Here is an 18,773-nt window from a genome sequence, read left to right as displayed (position 1 = left end):
AATCATTTTTAAAGGGCTTCAACTAAATCAATGTCATTATCAATTAATATTTAGATTATGTTTTCAGTTGATCAATTTGTTGTTTGGTCCGAAAATGTCAGAAAAGTATTGATCAGTGTTTCCCAAAGTTCAACATGAAATCCTCAAATGTCTAGTTTTGTCTACAACTTTAAAAAAGGTATTAAGTTTACGGTCATAGAGGAATAAAAAAACAGAGTAATCAGTTACTATTATGATAACTGATTAATAGTTTTGAGTCATTTTTTTAAGGAGAAACTGCCCAAATTCTCTGATTCCAACTCCTTAAGTGTGAATATTTTCTGGTTTCTTTATTCTCCTCTGTGACGTAAACTGAATATCTTTGAGTTGTAGACATTTGAGGACATCACCTTGGACTTTTAGACACAATGATCAACATTTTGTCACTGCAAATAATTAAGAAAAAAACAGATTGATTGACAGATAATGGAAATAATTAGTTAGTTGCCGCCCTACTTTGGTTTATGACTAAATATCCTCACAACTAATGACACTTCCATCAACTGTACTTTAAAGACTGAGCAGGTACATCAAATAACTCAATAACTCAATAACTGAAAACATGTATTATCAGAAATATTTATCAAACGTTATCTGTGAGCAGGATAAACAAACAGATTATATTTAGCTTTTAAAGGTTTTTAAGGTTTTTAGTACGTGGCAGCTGCAGATAAACATGTGAGTGAACTGTGGTGAAGAACCGCTGATTAAAGACGAGCAGGAGGCTCTTCATCTCTGCGGTCACACATCCAGGGGCCACAGTTACATCTGGAAGAGCCTCCACTCGCTTCACACTCTTATCCTCAACAGTATCTGCCAGACAAACCTCAGAGCAGCCATAACACAGCAGCAGCGTGTCCGCAGAGCGCCACGTCGCCACAAACAATCAGCCGCCACGGAGAGACAAAACCACAAAAGGCAAGAAGACCCCTGAGCGAGGGGCCGAACATCAAAGACAAGAGCAGCCAGACAAAAGCAATCAGCGAGTGGCGCTTACAGTAAGAGACGCTGCGACAAGTTTTAACAGGGGACACTAAATGATGCCTTTCAGAGGCCAGCGGTCATAAAGAAGCATGAAAATATGACAAAACTCTGCTGCAGAGGAGTGAAGCTGTAATTAGCTGTGAGCTCTGAGCTGCTGACACCTGGAATCACTGCAGGAGACGACTCCAAACCGCCAACAGACGACAACAACAACATAAACAACAACAGGCAGAGAAAGACGGAGAGGTGATGAAATCTGAAAAGTACAACTCCAGCTGGGATCTGGTGTCTGCATGAAAGACCTCAGAAAAATGTTCCTCTCCCATTAATCATCTCACCACCCCTCACATTTATCTGCTGACCCTTTGGAGGGGCCCCACCCCTAGGTTGGGAACCACTGGACTAAACTAGCTAACTGTATATAAAGTAGTGTAAACTAGCTCCACCTCCAGCAGCTACAACAGTAACATGCTGCTCTAACACTGATGCTTCACTATTAATAATCTAATGATGTCATAATAATAATATATCAGTCAGAGGACCAAACCACTACTTTACTGTAATACTGCATACTACATCACTCATAATACTGCAGTACTTTTACTGTAATACTGCATACTACATCACTCATAATACTGCAGTACTTTTACTGTAATACTGCATACTACATCACTATAATACTGCAGTACTTTTACTGTAATACTGCATACTACATCACTCATAATACTGCAGTACTTTTACTGTAATACTGCATACTACATCACTCATAATACTGCAGTACTTTTACTGTAATACTGCATACTACATCACTATAATACTGCAGTACTTTTACTGTAATACTGCATACTACATCACTATAATACTGCAGTACTTTTACTGTAATACTGCATACTACATCACTCATAATACTGCAGTACTTTTACTGTAATACTGCATACTACATCACTATAATACTGCAGTACTTTTACTGTAATACTGCATACTACATCGCTCATAATACTGCAGTACTTTAACTGTAGTAGGATTTATCATGCAGGATTTTTAATGTAATGCAGTATTAGTACTCTTACTCTTCCTGTTCTTTTGGGGAATGATTTATGACCCTGAACACGACTCTCAGCTCACCGACTGTTTGTTAGGTCTAACGTGAAATCTGTTTATACTCTGATAAATTCAGCAGCATCGCTCCGTCTGCGTTCATTCGACTCAACCTTCAGCTGGATTATTATTAAGACAAATGTTTATACTCTACAGTTTACTCGGCTTCCATTTGTTTTACAAACAGTTGGAAAAACCGCCTTTAGTGTGTTTGAGCTGACGGCCAAATATTTTCTCTTCAGAGCTCAAGAGACGATAAAAAAGGAACAAACTGCTGCTTTCAAACCTATTTGTGTAGTTTATATTTCTGCTGCCCACAAATATCAGTTTTTAACTCATTACCTGGCAGGCAGCTGCAGTTTCAGTTCATTCATAAAAATAATTAAATGGTAGTTTAGCAGAAATGTAAAATAAACCATGATAATATATTTAGTTAAGTTTCACCTCCAGTCTGAGGATTTGAACTAGCAAGTGTGGAAGTGACTTACCTGTGGATATAGGGCTGCACTGGAAGCCGTCACCATGGAAACCAGGACGGCACTGACAGGTGAAGATTCCCGGTGCGTTGGAGCAGACGGCGTCACGGTGGCATCGTTCCTGCTGACACTCGTCTACGTCTGATGGGAGAAAAAAACAAAAAAAACAAAAGATGAAAATAGGAACACAATAACTAAACATTCACAACAAAATTAACTCCAAAATTAATTCCATCTTTGGTGTGTTTTAAGATGCAGTACCACTATTGGCCACTAGATGACGACTCAACAGAAATCCATTCAGAAAGTTTCAATTTAAAGGTTTCCAAGTTTGAGCTTCAACAATAATATTGGATTTGTGATGTGCATCATGGTGCCTGTTCTGAGAATCAGTAACCAGTTTGTCACTCAAGAGTTGCTCAAATTTTTACCGCATTGTCCGAACATCCATAAAAAACAAAAAGGAAAGTCACGTTTCCGTCCATTTCTGTTACATTTTATGTTATTTTCATGTATTCATTTGTTATATTCTGTGTCTCTACTGGAATATCTTTGCATGATTTCCAGTTAAAAACTCCTTATTTATCTTCTACTGGTCCTTTATGCAGCCGCTCAGTTCAGCCTCTGTCTATTAACAGACTTTTTTAGCTCCTGTCTCTTTAAGGTGGTCTCTTTGACATATGAGAGTGGAAACACCTTAGCAACCACTTTAGCAACCACGGCTACAGAATGGACATCTATTTATGAGCATGTGCTACAAGTCCACTTCAGAAAGGTAGAAAAAAAATGTCACAAACAAAGTGTTCAAAGCAGGCAACATTTCTACATATGTTCACCTCAAGTTTTGGACCTTTTGCACCTTTGACCATGTTTAATATCCAACAGAACAGGATATAAATGAAACAAAACCACAAACAGCAGAATATGTCCCTTTAAGAAAGACTATGCTTATCAATATGTGTCCACAGTTGTGGATTTTGACAGATGTTTGGGGTTCAAAAGGACAAAATTACTGGATTTTCTCTGGAAAAAGCAAAATAACCTCTAAAATGAAGAATATAAAATGTGACCAGATCAATAGATAGTAAAATAAAAAAGCGAGACTGAGTATACATATAATTGACGCTCAAAACAGCAGATTTAGTGTTTAAGTAGAAAACTGAACTGAGGAGTTTCAGAGTGTCGTCCTCTGTTCTGTAGATTTCTCTCCAAAAAAAAGAGGAAAAAAACGGAGGTGAGGGTGGATGTATATGTAGGAGATGAGCTGCACAGCTGTAAGGCAGGGTTGTGCATTTCCTGTCCCCGGGGCCCACAGCGCTGACTTAGGTTTCACAGAAGAAGAACAAAACGCACTGAACTGATTCTCCAGCTTCTGTCTGAGAGAAAGTCTGCAAGCTCTGCAAGTTCAGGTGTAACTCTGCAGTTATGTAAGGTAATAAAGTGTAAAGAATGCATTAAGATGTCAGGAATACAAGTTCACATTCTGCCTGAAGCTTCTTTAGTGTGACGTATGTTTTAAAGGTTTCTAAACTATCTGAATGAGGCTGATTTATGATTTTAGGTTCACTTTGCTTTAATACAAACCAATGATCAATCCCTGTGCTTTATGTCTACATCCACAATCACCATGCCTACTATCTACTGTCTACATTTACTGCAGGATCCAACAACTGCACACATTATGATCACGTGACAATTATGTAAACCTGCTTCCATACAGAGCACTGTACCTTTAAATAAAGACTTAATACATATTTGAAACAATCCATTATGTGTGAATGAGATATATATCAGGCTCACTCATGGCAAAATGACAGCTTTGAACATAGAGCTGGGTATCCTTTAAGAAATGATGATACCAGCACCAATCCAAGTACCTTTAAAGTGATCCTGATATCAACTGAGTATTTCATTAGATTCCCATTAAACCATGTAGGTCTCTGTCTGTTATCTGGTGTAACAGGCGTGTAGTGTAGACACACTTTAGAGCAGGAGGGTCCAACTCATCTTCATTCAAGGGCCACAAACAGAACAATCTGATCTCATGTGGGCCGGTCCATTAAAAAGAAGGAGGGAAGGAAGGAAGAAGACAGGAAAGACAGAAAGAAAGAAAGAAAGAAAGAAAGAAAGAAAGAAAGAAAGAAAGAAAGAAAGAAAGAAAGAAAGGACAGATGGAAGGGAGGAAGGAAGACAAGATAGAAGGAAGGAAAAAAAGACAGGAAAGAAAGAAATGACAGATGGAAGGGAGGAAGAGAAGACAGGAAAGAAAGAAAGAAATGACAGATGGAAGGGAGGAAGAGAAGACAGGAAGAAAAGATAGAAGGAAGGAAGGAAGGCAGGAAGGAAGGAGTGAAAGACAGATGGAAGTAAGAGAAGACAGGAAAGAAAGAAAGAAAGAAAGAAAGAAAGAAAGAAAGAAAGAAAGAAAGAAAGAAAGAAAGAAAGAAAGAAAGAAAGAAAGAAAGGAAAGATAGAAAGAAAAGAACACAGGAAGGAAAGTGGGCCGGATTGGACTCCTTGGCGGGCCGGTTCTGGCCCACGGGCCTCATGTTTGAGACCCCTGCTTTAGAGCGTTTAGGTGGCATCTTGACAGACGGGTCGTAGCTGCTGTGGCAGTGGACCAATCACATGTCACGTTAAACCCACGAACGCTTGCTGTTGATTGGCTGTTAGCAAGTGCATAGAAATAGTCATATTTTCTAGCTCTGGGTGCAAAAAGGATCGATTGCAGGTATCGATTGATGCGAGACGCTTCAATACTACCCAGCCCAAGGTTATTCTACTGTTATATATTTGGACTACTTCTACTATTATTACTAATACACAGAAAAAGTGATGTTACCACAGCTGTCCCGCCCCCATATACATGATTATGGCAGTAGGAATGAAGGAGTTCCGGTGTGTGTTTTTTTTGGCCAATGGTGTTTTATAGCAGCAGCCTGATGGTAGTAACTGGAAGGACTTGTGCCTCTATGATGAGCTTGGTCCGTTCTACTGCTTCGGGTATAGGAGTAGTGATAATTAAGCTTGGATTGTGTCGGTTATTTTACTTGCTTGGTTAATGAACCGAGAGAGCTTTGATTTATTATGTTTATGTTAACACACACTCCAGCTGAACCCGGTGACTCCGCATCCAGGCTGGACTATCACCAAGGCAACCGCTCAGAGGCATCAGACCTCCAGTTCACCCATCATCATCATCATCATCATCATCATCATCATCATCATTAACATCTGGATCTACATAATTTGATCAATCAAACATTTATTCGGAAGTTGCAACACTGAGGTATGAAATTAACTCTGATTAGACCAAATTTTTCAACATTGAAGCTGCAGTTTGCAACAAAGTTAATTTCTTCTTCTGTTCATTTTACCAAAGAAGCTTCAGGCATGAAACCAGTGCTTTCCAACCTTTTTGTCTTTTTTGACGTTGTTGGAGCTATTAGTTTGTTAAGTTTAGTTTTAGTTGTAAATTTAATTGACTAATTATGAGTAACTTTGTTTGATTAACTTGCGTAGTTGGTATTGTAGTTTATTTTTGGTAATTGGTTAAACACTGTGGGCGCTTTTGAGTAGTAGGTTGTTTGAGGAAGTAGGAACATTGATGACCAGCATGCACCTGGGTGGGCTTATGGTTTATTACCAGTGCGAGAGAGGCAGCAGCAGCCATGGTTTGTCTTTGTTCTTTTGTTTGTTTTATTTTTGTTGCAATAAATCCAAACAAAACGCAAGATTGAACTGTACATTCATCTTCTTTTGCTTGCGTTAAACCACATCCTCATGGTGCATCAGTGGCCTTTTGATTATGTTTGGTTTAAAGTTTAATTTGTTTTTTCTGGACAAATGGCCACTACAGACGTCTTAGAAAAAGCAGTGTGTAGTCGGCTCACATTTCAGATGTCTATGAGTTGTTAACAGCTCCACCAAATACTGATTTTTCCCTTTAAACTTCTCACATGCTTTCATTTCAATAAATGTTCAAATGATCCAATATTTCAGCAAAAATCAAATACATTTTCAACATTTAAGCTGCAATTCGCAACAGAGATAATTTCCTCTTGTGTACATTTTAACACATTTAGTTGACAACTGTAGGACTCACAAATCTATTTATAATTTATGAGTGAAAATCATTTGTGAAACCGGAAGATCTGCATGTAAGCAGCGACCGACAGTCAGAAACACAAAGATGCCGAGTTTACTATCATAGAAAATTGGAAATCTTGCAATATTCATATCCTCGGGGACAAATAAAGTGATTTGAATTTAATTTAATTGAATCTGAGAAGCTGCTGACAGAGAATATTTGGCATATTTTCTTTAAAAGTGATTTGTAATTGTTCAATCAATGAATAATTTAGTCTCTAGAGCTCAACTGGAGCCCAAAAACAAGCTTTTGCCCCACAGGTTGTTAATCCAGCAGTGTTTGCTTACATATAGATGTGAGTTACTTCAGTATTGTTTGAAACTAACTGCAACCTTCATCACAGACCACATGGAGGATTATGAAGAAACCAGTCACAACAGCGAGGAGCAACCGTCACCTGGACTCAGCCCAAGGTCTGCTGACAGCGACGCTCCTGACTGATAAAGGAAACTCTGTGAACTCACCCCGACACACCCGGCCGTCGCCCTCGAAGCCCTGCAGGCAGGAGCAGATGTAGGCCGAGCCCCCGGTGTAGCTGCAGAGAGCTCGCTCAGGAAGATCGCAGTCGTGACTTCCTCTCTGACAGTGATCCACCGGCCGGTTCTCCACTGCAGGACGACACAGACTGTTAGGACTACTGTACAGAATATTATCACCAATACATGAATAATTAATCAGATTCAGATGGTCCGAGATCATCCCCCAGTGATGGATGTGCATTATAAATGCTCTAAATGAACGTGATGCGTTGCCTGTATGTTAACATAATGGATTGGAAGTCTTTATAGTATGTGGACTGTAAAAATGTATTTAAAAGTTGATCTGAAGCTAATTTGAAGCTTCAGCGTCCAAATGAGTCAAATCTTCATCTTCTATGTTTCAACGTTACAGTGTTTTTAGTAGCAAAGTCTTTGTGTTACTATGGTTACACCACAGCTCAACAGGGAAACACTAAGAGGGAATCTGATGCTATAAAGACTGTAAATGTGTCAGATATCACTTGATATGACTAACTCACACTGATGAAGCTCAATAGAAGCTGATCATCTACTTTTAAATGACTTTTTTACACTAAATGAAGTCTCAGTACTTTAATAATGGTCAGTATGAACAGGATGAATGACAATGTTCATGTGCTTTTGATAAAATGTGTTGTAATTTCTACGCTGAAGTGTTTCATTATTTATTCAACAGGGACATTATCTGCACAACACAGATAAAAATGAATTATCGTCAAAAAAAGAGGAAAAAAGCTGTAATTCTTTTTTTCTTCTTGTACTTCAGGGCCACCATACTTATTCCCTTTTAAATCATCAGTCATGCAGATGTGTTTAGCAGTGATTCTGGTTCAGGTTTGTGTTTAGTTCATCAAAGAACGACGTTGTGTCTGCACTGGGACGATCTTCATTGTTTATGTCTGTGGGCGTTTTTTTCCCTTTTTACAACATCTGTAAGTGCAACAGGAGACTCTTCAAACAGAGACTCTCACACACACACGGGAAATACACACTCCACCCCCCCACACAGCTGTGAACACACACACACACACACACACACACACACACACACACACAGACACACAGACACACACACATACCGATGCAGGTCTTTCCATCGCTGGCGAACACGAAGCCGGTCGAGCACTCGCAGTGGAAAGTTCCCGGCTGATTGCTGCAGACGCCGTTGGGTCCACACACATCAGGAGTCTCCCTGCACTCGTCCATATCTGCCAATACATTAGAGTGATAAATATTGATTCAGTCAATTAATCATGGAAAGAAACTTCATTGGGAACTATTTTTAATAACTATAATCATTTTAGTCATATTTGCTACTTTCAGCTTCTTAAATGTGATGATTTTATGTTTTTCTTTGTCTCACATGATAATAAACTGAATACATTTGAGTTTTAATGCCAAATAAGACATTTAAAAAGGCATTACTTCAGACTGTTTAAATCGTAATGGGCATTTTTGGTATTTCCTGACATTTAACAGACAAAGCAATTAATCGATTAATCAACAAAATAATCTTCACAGCCAGTAACAAGTGCTGATGATGAAAGTATGGAACTCATGGAGTAAAACTTCCTAAAAACTTGATGATTCATGGCAGTGTTCACCAAGTTACACTGAAGACTTATTAACACCTTTTTAATAACATATAAACCAATTTTATACCAGTTTCATGGTGGTACTGGTCAAAGAATGATGGTAAACCAGCAGAGACATTATGGCCTTCAATCATCATCATTTAAAGGATCATAAAGGTGATTTTCTAACTTTTTCTTACAGTCAATGAATCTTATGTTTGGAGCCAGAGTCTGATATATTTAATTCCTCTGTTGTTGTTAAAAAACTATTAAAAACACATCAGTGAGTCACACCGCTGCCCCGGGGTGACATGTTCCTTCATTATGAAGAGTTTGGTCATGTTAGTTGTTTAGGAACGGCTCCAAAGACTAATAACAGTAATCATGTTTTCAGTCTCCAGAGAGTAGTTCTGTGTAAAGCAAACGCTGCTGAGTATGTGCAGGACGTTTGTTGTGCTTAAAGAGTTTTGCTAGCTTGTTGTGCCACATATGAAAACCTCTTTGCACTAGTAGAAGGTGATGATACGTTCCTGCACATGCTCAGTAGCATCTGTCTTACACAGAATCTGAAAACATGATCACTGTTATTAGTCTCTTATTTGTTTCCATATTCACATTAGGGCTGGACAATATATCAATATACAGTGCCTTGCAAAAGTATTCATACCCCTTGAACTTTTCCACATTTTGTCACATTACAACCATAAACTTAAATGTATTTTATTGTGATTTTATGTGATAGACCAACACAAAGTAGCGCATAATTGTGAAGTGGAAGGAAAATGATACGTAGTGGTCAAGATTTTTTACAAATAAAAATCTGAAAAGTGTGACGTGCATGTATTCAGCCCCCCTGAGTCATTACTTTGTCGAACCACCTTCTTCCGCAATTACAGCCTCAAGTCTTTTGGGGTATGTCTCTACCAGCTTCGCACATCTACGGAATGCAATTTTTGTCTATTCTTCTTTGCAAAATTGCTCCAGTTCAGTCAGATTGGATGGAGAGTGTCTGTGAACAGCAATTTCCAAGTCTTGCCACAGATTCTCAATAGGATTTAGGTCTGGACTTTGATTGGGCCATTCTAACACATGAATATGCTTTGATCTGAACCATTCTATTGTAGCTCTGGCGGTATGTTTAGAGTCGTTGTCCTGCTGCAAAAAAAAGCATCGACAGTCATCTCTATAATATTGTTGCAATATCGATATTGAGGTATTTGGTCTAAAATATTATGATATTTGATGTTGTCCATATCGCCCAGCCCTAATTCACATATCTGCATATTTCATTGTCTCATCTGTACTTGAACCAAACATGACGCAGCCCTGTTGTTCCTCAACACACGACATTCTTACCGTTGCAGAAACGTCCGTCTCCGGCGAAACCAGACGCACATTCACAGGTGAACTGGAGGCCTTCACCTGCTCTGCACATAGCGTTGATGTCACAGCCGTGTCGGCCCGTGAAACAGGGATTCTGCTCTGGTTGACCGCCTGTTAGAAAAACAAGAAAAAGTCTGCAGGTTAAAAATCAACTCTGCAAATTCTTTTCACACACAGTTCAAAACCATCATATAATAACAATACTGTCACATCTGCTCAGTGCTCCATTGTGCTGGAATTTCAGAGCAACCACAAACTGTTGTTGTCTGACTGATTTAGTAATTCCTTTAAATCACTTTATTGTGTATCACGCTTCGTCAGTGCAGCCACATGGAGCTGCTGTATTTAACCATTAACCTTTATGTTAAAGGAGATATATTGGTTCCAAAGTCTTGTCGTTCATGTTGGTTTTCACAGCCAGCTTATAGGAACATTAGTAAGGTGTTGACTTTTTAGACATAAAGATAACCACAGAAATGCTGTCAAGCTATGTTTAATCCTTTGAAGGTCTAAATAGGGAAAAATGTCCATCACAAGTTTTATAAGCTCAAGTTGACGTCTTCACATGTGTTGTTTTGTTTAAACCAACATTATAAAACCCAAACAAGATTAATTCAATTATATGAAACCACAAAAATCAGTAAATCATCACATTTGAGAAGCTGGAACAAAATAATGACTTAAACCATGAAATGACACCAGAGTATTAAAAAAAACATGCTGTTGTTCCCATCATGCAGCTGATCGTTGGAGCTCCATGTTTGAAGTTCAGCTCTTCACAGGAAACACGACCCAGATGTTCCACTTATTGCCAACAAAACCCAGCTGAGCTGTGTTTGCTTTTCTAACTCTGAACCCCCGAGCATCCCATCATCAGCCCCCTAACTCCACTTTTACCTTTAACCCCCTCTTTTTATAATAAAAAAAAAAGATCCTCCTAATGCCCCCCGCCCCTTCAGTCTAGTCCCTGCTGTGGACTGAAGGTTGGTATCTCGTTGACTTCGGCTGCTGACCTTCACCCCCTGCCAACGCGGTCACAGTCTCTCTGATTGCAGCTGAGGAAATACAGCCGCGCTCAGATTACTGTTTATCTTCCTCTGATGTTGCGCTGCAAACACCGCAGAGGCACTAAATTGTCGGAGGCGTGTTTCAGTGCATTCCTCTGGGTAATAACACTCACGGCTCTCTGACTGTCCCTGACAGACGACCAGCAGCAAAGGTGTAACTTTGGTTGCAGAAGTGGGGGAGAAGGAGACCTGACAACCTGCAGCTGTCAGTGCACAGAAGGTTATCTGAGAGTAAAGCAACAAAACTGGTGGATCTTTAAGCTAACTGCTTGCTGATGATAAAACGTGACCGATATACTCATTTCAATATGTTGTTGAGTCTCCGCCTAACACTAAACACAGAAGATTTCAACCTTAAGGTGCTGCTGGTGGATATATTTTAGATTTGTCATCTGGGCCCTTTGTTTCATTCTAACACAGTTTTACTGAACTAACTGAATAACGTTGTTGACAAAAAACTGAAAACTTTAGTACGAAAGTCAAAGGTTCTGTCTCTAGTAATCCTGCTTCTTAGAACAAACCTTTTAGAGGACATATCTGAGGTGGTGTTGTAATTTTCTTAATGACAAGATAGTTTTAAAACATGTAAGACTTAAAGATTAAAATGTTTTTGTTATTCTGGATCAGATCATTTTGCTTGCAACCTTTTTGTTTAAGGTTTTATAACTGAGGATTTATTCCAACCTCTTTGGGGTTTAATCAAATCATTTGCGGACACAGATACGTTAAACTTCAGAACTCACTGTGGACGGAGCCGATCTTGTTGCTCATGGCGTAGCGTATCAGGTGGTTGGCGGTGTCGAACATCACAAAGATCTGGTCCACACTGAGCTTCTGGACAGATGGTGCCGCCCTGTTGGTCTCATCATGAGGGCAGGTCTGGAAGGTGATGGTCTGACGCCAATTGTAGTTTCTAGTCTGGACGTCGCCGTCCGGGGAGGTGATGGTGTAATCACGGTTGGAGGAGGAAGTGATCACTGGAAGGAGGACAAAGAGCAAAAGAAAACACTTATACCGGTGGGAATTGCTGGTCGGACAGTGAATCAGTTTGATATGTGACTCACTATCACTAAACATGCCAATACTAACATTTAGCAGCCTTTAGTAGTTGATGGGATACAGTGTGTGTGTTTGTATGTCGCTCTTACAGTTTTGGTCATACTGGTAGATCTCTTTGTATGGGTTGATCTGGACACTGGATCCCAGCGGGATGGCGGGAACACGTCCCTCCAGCTCTGTGCTCACCACCAGGTGGTCGTGCTCATCAATCCCCTTAAACTCCTGCTTGATGCTCAGCCGCTCGTTACCGGGCTGGAAGGTGACCTCGGCCTGCCGGGAAAACACACCGCCTACACGGATGTATCAGAAAACATGTAAGTGTCTGCACAGATGCACAGATGCCTGCAGCGTTTAATGAAATACTGAGGCAGCTGTTATTTGATGTGTTTTCTAATTTTTGTGGACTTCAGTGGGATAGAAGAAAGCACAGTGTGAGAAAGTGTAAAGTTTGCCTTAAAACCCAAACAGATTAATGTACAAAAAACAAAGAAAATAGTGCTTTTTATATAATGTACTGTGATCATGATTTACAGCATACTTAAAGCTGCAAGAGTTGACGTTTTGCCTACTTCGGGGCAGTAAAATGAGCAGTAAGCAACAATTAAAAAACAAGTACAGTCAAGTAAATGACAACATGTCCCCTTACCGACGAGGCTGAAGCCGTTCTGGTAGCCGGGCTGCTCCAGGGCGAAGGCCCAGCCGATGACTCCTCCCAGGGAAGACAGTGGCTGCAGGGAGGGACCTATGCTATCGGGGATGTTACTGATTGCCACGTAGGCCCGTCCATCATTTGCCACCACGTATGAGTGCAAGTCATTGTTACTGATCTCAACGGGCGAAGGTGAGTTCCCCACAAACACTCGACCTGACACTTTTCCATTCATTCTCTGTGGTTTACCTGGAAAGCAACAGAGACTAGATTAGAGAGGAACATTTCAGCTTTATCAGAGCAAGATAGCGTCAAAGCACAAAATGAATCTTACCTTCTGCAACACAGTCCTTCCCGTTACCATAGAAACCAGGCTTACATTGGCAGCAGTACCCGTTGCTGTAATCCCGGCACTCGGCGAAAGCAGAGCATTTGTGCCTGTTGTGGTCACATGTGTCCAAATTGTACGCAAATACTGTGAAGAGAACCAAAGAATATACAAATAGCGTGAACATATAAGATCTAAAATTCCACTGGAGTTCTTGCCAGGATTACACTGAGAAAAAAATCTAATATGGTTGTTCACAATCTTTTGAGTCTTCAAACACAAATGTCTTTGGGCTTTAATAATTTACCATTTACATTCAGAGCGTCATCTTCATCTACCACGACAACCTCGGGTTGCTGGGGCTGGGTATGAGGTGGAACTGGTTGGACTGGTTCAGGGTTGGTGTACCGTGGATCAACTGGATATCTGGGCTCACTGGGTTCGGGAATGTTGTACCTTGGTTGCTCAGGCTGGTAAGGGTATTCGGACTCAGTTTGTTCAGGGTATCTTGGCTGAACCCTCTCCGGGGAAGTGCGCGTTGGGTTGACAGTCTCAGAATCAGGGTATTCTGGCTCAAGCTCGCCCAGATCTTCATATTCTGGCTCTTCAGTCTCCGGTTCTGCGTACTCTGGCGTAACAGTCTCAGTCTGTTTATCAGGTTGCCTTGGCAACATAGTAACAGAGGCTTCGCTGGTATCCTCTTCCTCCACCATTCCTGATGTGATGTCGAAAAAGAACGGTGAGGATCCGATCTCGTACACCCAAACCCCACTCCGTCCTGAGTTGGTCTTTCTGGTTGGATATAGAAAGGAAAAAAGAAAAATCAGTGTCAATGAAAGGACCTTGTTTTTTAAAAGACTATTGTGAACTCCCCATTGAATTTACTTTTTGTTCTTTACAGTGAGAAACTTAAATGGAAAGGTAGTGTCACATAAATCAGCAATGGTATATTTGATTCCAGATTTTCTCCAATTAATGTAGACTTTTCAAAGGCTGCAAAACCAGAGATGGGTGCACAAAACAATGACTTACTAACGATAATATCAATTTTTAGATTTGCTGCAGGTGTTTGTCTTTAAAATATGTATTGTCCAAGCTGTTTGGAATCTTGAATGTTCATTTATTGCTTTTTGGAGCTGCAACAGCTGCATTTGTTGGTTCAAAGGCTGTATTCAGATCAAATCAGGTGATGGTGTACCGCCACAGGGTTGAGCAGAAGTGTGTGGGGTGTGGCCATGTTTGTACTTCCACTGCTTTCCACACAGATTCATTGTGTTCAAGTCTTTCAAAACTTTGTAAAAGATGTAACATGTATTTTTCAAGCACAAAACAAACATTACAAGTTATCAAACAGTGACATCAGATTCATACTCAGTAAGTTCCCTGATGGAGATCTCATCATCTGTGGTGCTGCGGTAGTACGTCCCCTGGGTGGATCGCCACCAGCCCTTCACAAGGCCTTCATTGAAGCCAACTTCTAGGACCTTACTCTTGCCCCCTACTGAAGTGGAGTGGAACTTCAGGCTGTTTTTGGGGTACAAGAGGATAGCGTAGGTGGACGAGGCCATCAAGGCCACAACCAGCTGGAAAGTGTTTCTCTGAAAGTACAAAGAAAATGTTGTTGAACAGCAATTCTTAGTTTTGCTCCTCTGCTTGTCCAGTTCTGCTGACTTTTTATTCTGGCTGGTAGTTATTTGCAAATAATTTTATAGAGCCCTGTTCAACCAGAGTACAAACTGCTTCACCAAAGGGATGCACCATGATCTGCAGTCAGTAATGAGACGGGAGATGATGGTACAGATACTTAAAGTGTCTTGAATAAACCCATAACCTGAACTTCCCATAGCCTGAACCTTTGCGAACTCGTTGAGCAAAGGTGGTCAGTTATGCCCAGCTTTTCCACTGTATTTTATAAAGCAGGAAGGAGCGGAAGGTGACACAATTCGGATATACAGTGTATCATTACAAAATCAATACTGGGACATCTGCTTGACTGATCATGAGTTACAGCCCTGCAAGTACTCCTTTTTCCCACCTCTCCGAGTACTTGGAATTCAACTTCCCGACTCCACCTCCTGAAGGGTGTCAAGATTAAGTCCCTGAATTTGTCTCCAGAGCAGGTGGAGAACAGTGGAGCAAAATGCAAAACCCAGAAAAACAGATACAAGTTCAGTTACAGCTCGATAAGTCCCATTAATGGAAAAACACCATTATTGTCCAGTTAGAAAGCTCTCCAGTTCAGTTACTAACTGGTAATTAACAATTTATCTAGCTAGGTAGGCTGTTGTGGCTGGCTAGTACCACCATATTACCTATTAGCTCACCTATTAGCTCAACAAATAGTCACTATGTCACCAGCTTCCAACTCCAAATATCTCACCCATTAAGCAGTCACTCCGTCTAAAACAGTGCATTGTTAATCAGATCAGAATGAAAACCAGCTGTGCTCTTGTTCTGGAGGACATTAATGCACTGGAGTCAGAATCTGGCAAGCGGCACACAGAATATAATATGGGAGTTCTCTCTGGCTGCACATGTTTAGGAGGATTATTGAGCAGCTGGAAAACTGGACACAGGTAATAGCTCAGGGTCAGACTATGAAAAAAACCAGGCTTAAGCTGCAGGAAACGAACATAGTAGCAGGACTACCACAATGAATCATCCGCATCCCTCCGGACTCAGAGAGCACTATTGTCCTTACACTATTGTTCAGCTACAAGCAAAAAGGAAACATATGGTCCTGTATCATATAAAATGTGCTTTAACTTATTTTTGTGTATTTGTGTATACACACTGCAGGCTTCTTTCGTTTTTGAGCAGCTGGACACAGAAGTTCCCCAGTATTATAATAGAAAAAGGCAAAAAAGCTTTCTAAATACGTCACCTACAGAACAACCTGAAACTGTCAGAGCTGATTACTGTTGGGGAATTTAAGTCAATTGTTCCTGTTTATGCATCATAACTGGATTTTTGTCTTTTTTCCTTGTATTGCATATCAACTGGATATTGTGTCTACTTGTTTGTAGTGTTTGACACATGTTTATGCTTCCAGGTGTCATTCGGAAAAGGGATTTTAATAATAATAATTTAATAATTTTTGTTTACCGAGTTAAACAAACGGTGTCACAACCAGTAATCTTCTTCAACTGTGCTGCCGGTCTTAGTTTTGCTTGTTTGTTTTCTTTCTCAGATTTCTTCACAGCTTTGGTGTAAACCACTGGTAATTACAAGGGGATCCCCTAACATTAAACTGCAGCATGTGGTCACACCTATATTTTGAGAACCGTACAATTTTAGAAATCAACAACAATTTTGCAATTTGTGTTGCTCTCATCCAAAAAATGGGATACGGATAGGAAGGTTAGTTTATAATCTCCTAACACATAAACATTTCTTATGTGATGCAGTAACTTGCCAGTGTCATAAACTTATATTACTATTTATAATAATGGCTTCAATTTGGTAAAATCCTGTCTGAAAGGAGAGCTCTTTATTCTGTCTCTCACCTTAGTGTCCAGTCCGTCCCCACGTCCAGAGGCGCCCTTGGCAGCCATGTTCTCCCAGGTGACGATGAGGGCGCTGGTTGGATCCACTCCATCATCTCTGGGAAAAGCTCGCCTGATGTGCTCGGTGACTTGGCTCAGTACAGCCGGTTTGCTGTCCTCCCTGAAGTACACCTTTCCCTGTCCGTCACTGGTGTCCAGGTCTCCGAGGAGCGCTGCGATCATTCTGAAACTGGCGGGCATGTTCCCCAGATACTCCTCCTCAGCTTCAGGCTCAGTAGTGGCCACCAATCCATTAGTGTTTATCTGGAAGAGGCGACAGGTTCAGTTTATTAGATAGTGAAGGATCTCTCAGACAAAACACTAAACATACTGTACGTGTTTGTATGGAGGCCCAATACTGGTCCATGGAAAAAAATATAATTTTCTCATAATTATGAAATAAGTCACTTTAGTTTGCATTGTTGTACTACTGAATTGTGAAGTATGCTGTAGTAATTATTACTTAATACCTCAAAATCATGAGAAACTTCCCATAATTATGAATAAGTGTCTTGTAATTATGACTTACAAAACACTAATTTCGTGACTCTTTTTCTAATTTCATAACTATGAAAGACTCATTACAGTTGATGACATGATATCTCTTTTTTTAACTTAATATCTAATTATAATGTCTTAGTATCTCATCTTTTACACTATTTTATAATTATGACTACTCATAATTAGAAGAAACTTAACAAACATACATTAGACAGTATAGAAGTCATCTCATAACTATTACATAATGTCTCATGTCTCAACTATGACCTCATTTCTAATAACTATGGAAAATTCATTATGAAGTAGGATCTAATAATAATAATCTCCTTATATTGGCTTAGTATCTCAGAAAGTTTCTCAAAATCATGAGATACTATTTCATAATTCTGACTTATGAGAGAGCATTATATACTCTTAGATAATAATGAGAAAAAAAGCACTTGAGAACGACAAAAGAAACACTCGGTGGTGATTTGCTGTGCTGGTGGAAATGGGCCTCCATAAAGAGGATTATTGACCAGCTGGGAACATTTCTGAGGGGCACTGGTAGGGGAACGGGTGTCAGCCGTGACCGTGAAGGAAGGAACACACAAAGAAAACAGTGAAGGAGACGTATATATGGGTTTCTTTTTGTTTTTAAAGAGTTAATGTTTGAGTGAGGCTGAGCAGATGAGCTGGTTTGGTCATGTTTTACAGACTGGTTTAACACCACAGAGCTGCAGAAGGTCGACCAATGAAATGTTGAGGTCCTGGACTCTCCTCCAGCTCGACCTCCTTCTGCAGCTCTGCTCGCTTTGTCAGCCCACAGGAATTCTATACAATAACTTCCCATTCAGTCCGAAGAAAGGGATCTTTTTAACCTCATTAACTGAAATCCGCCTCACACTGAATGGGAACAAATGCCACAGTTACTGTTTGAGCCCAGAACACCATGAAGTGTAACCATGAAGGGTATCCTCTCTGTCCGAGGCCAAGCCAGAAGAGTTACACAAAACAGCTTCAGTTCATGTCTCAGTGACGCTTCAGATGATCATTCTTCACCTCCACAATACCAACACTGTAATCCTTGTTTCTTTCTTTGGTTATCCTCCAAAACTACAATTAACAGCTTTAAGAGGGCATTAGAAAATCAGTGATGGAAACTAAAAACACATTCTAGTACAGTAAAAGAACATAAGTATTATGAGTGATGTAGTATGCAGTATTACAGTAAAGTAGTGCAGTATTATAGTGATGTAGTATGCAGTATTACAGTAAAAGTACTGCAGTATTATGAGTGATGTAGTATGCAGTATTACAGTAAAAGTACTGCAGTATTATGAGTGATGTAGTATGCAGTATTACAGTAAAAGTACTGCAGTATTATGAGCGATGTAGTATGCAGTATTACAGTAAAAGTACT

The 18,773-nt window shown here is 40.1% G+C and overlaps 1 protein-coding gene across 1 annotated transcript in view; it reads right to left on the bottom strand.

Annotated features, from left to right (window-relative positions):
- Positions 1-18,773, bottom strand: part of LOC133987272 (nidogen-1-like) — a 39,305-nt gene that overhangs the window by 8,410 nt on the left and 12,122 nt on the right. The window contains exons 2-12 of the mRNA XM_062426583.1: positions 16,832-17,134; positions 14,697-14,923; positions 13,633-14,117; positions 13,332-13,472; positions 12,995-13,246; positions 12,438-12,638; positions 12,033-12,266; positions 10,196-10,333; positions 8,345-8,473; positions 7,212-7,355; positions 2,610-2,738 (exon numbers count right to left, since the gene is read on the bottom strand). Coding sequence (XP_062282567.1) covers positions 2,610-2,738; positions 7,212-7,355; positions 8,345-8,473; positions 10,196-10,333; positions 12,033-12,266; positions 12,438-12,638; positions 12,995-13,246; positions 13,332-13,472; positions 13,633-14,117; positions 14,697-14,923; positions 16,832-17,134 — 2,383 coding nt within the window. The remainder of the gene's footprint in view (positions 1-2,609; positions 2,739-7,211; positions 7,356-8,344; positions 8,474-10,195; positions 10,334-12,032; positions 12,267-12,437; positions 12,639-12,994; positions 13,247-13,331; positions 13,473-13,632; positions 14,118-14,696; positions 14,924-16,831; positions 17,135-18,773) is intronic.

The sequence above is a fragment of the Scomber scombrus genome, chromosome 2 (genome assembly GCF_963691925.1).
Source record: "Scomber scombrus chromosome 2, fScoSco1.1, whole genome shotgun sequence".
Taxonomy (NCBI): Eukaryota; Metazoa; Chordata; class Actinopteri; order Scombriformes; family Scombridae; genus Scomber; species Scomber scombrus.
The sequence above is the reverse complement of the archived record's forward strand: the minus strand, read 5'-3'. Positions and strand labels throughout refer to the sequence as shown.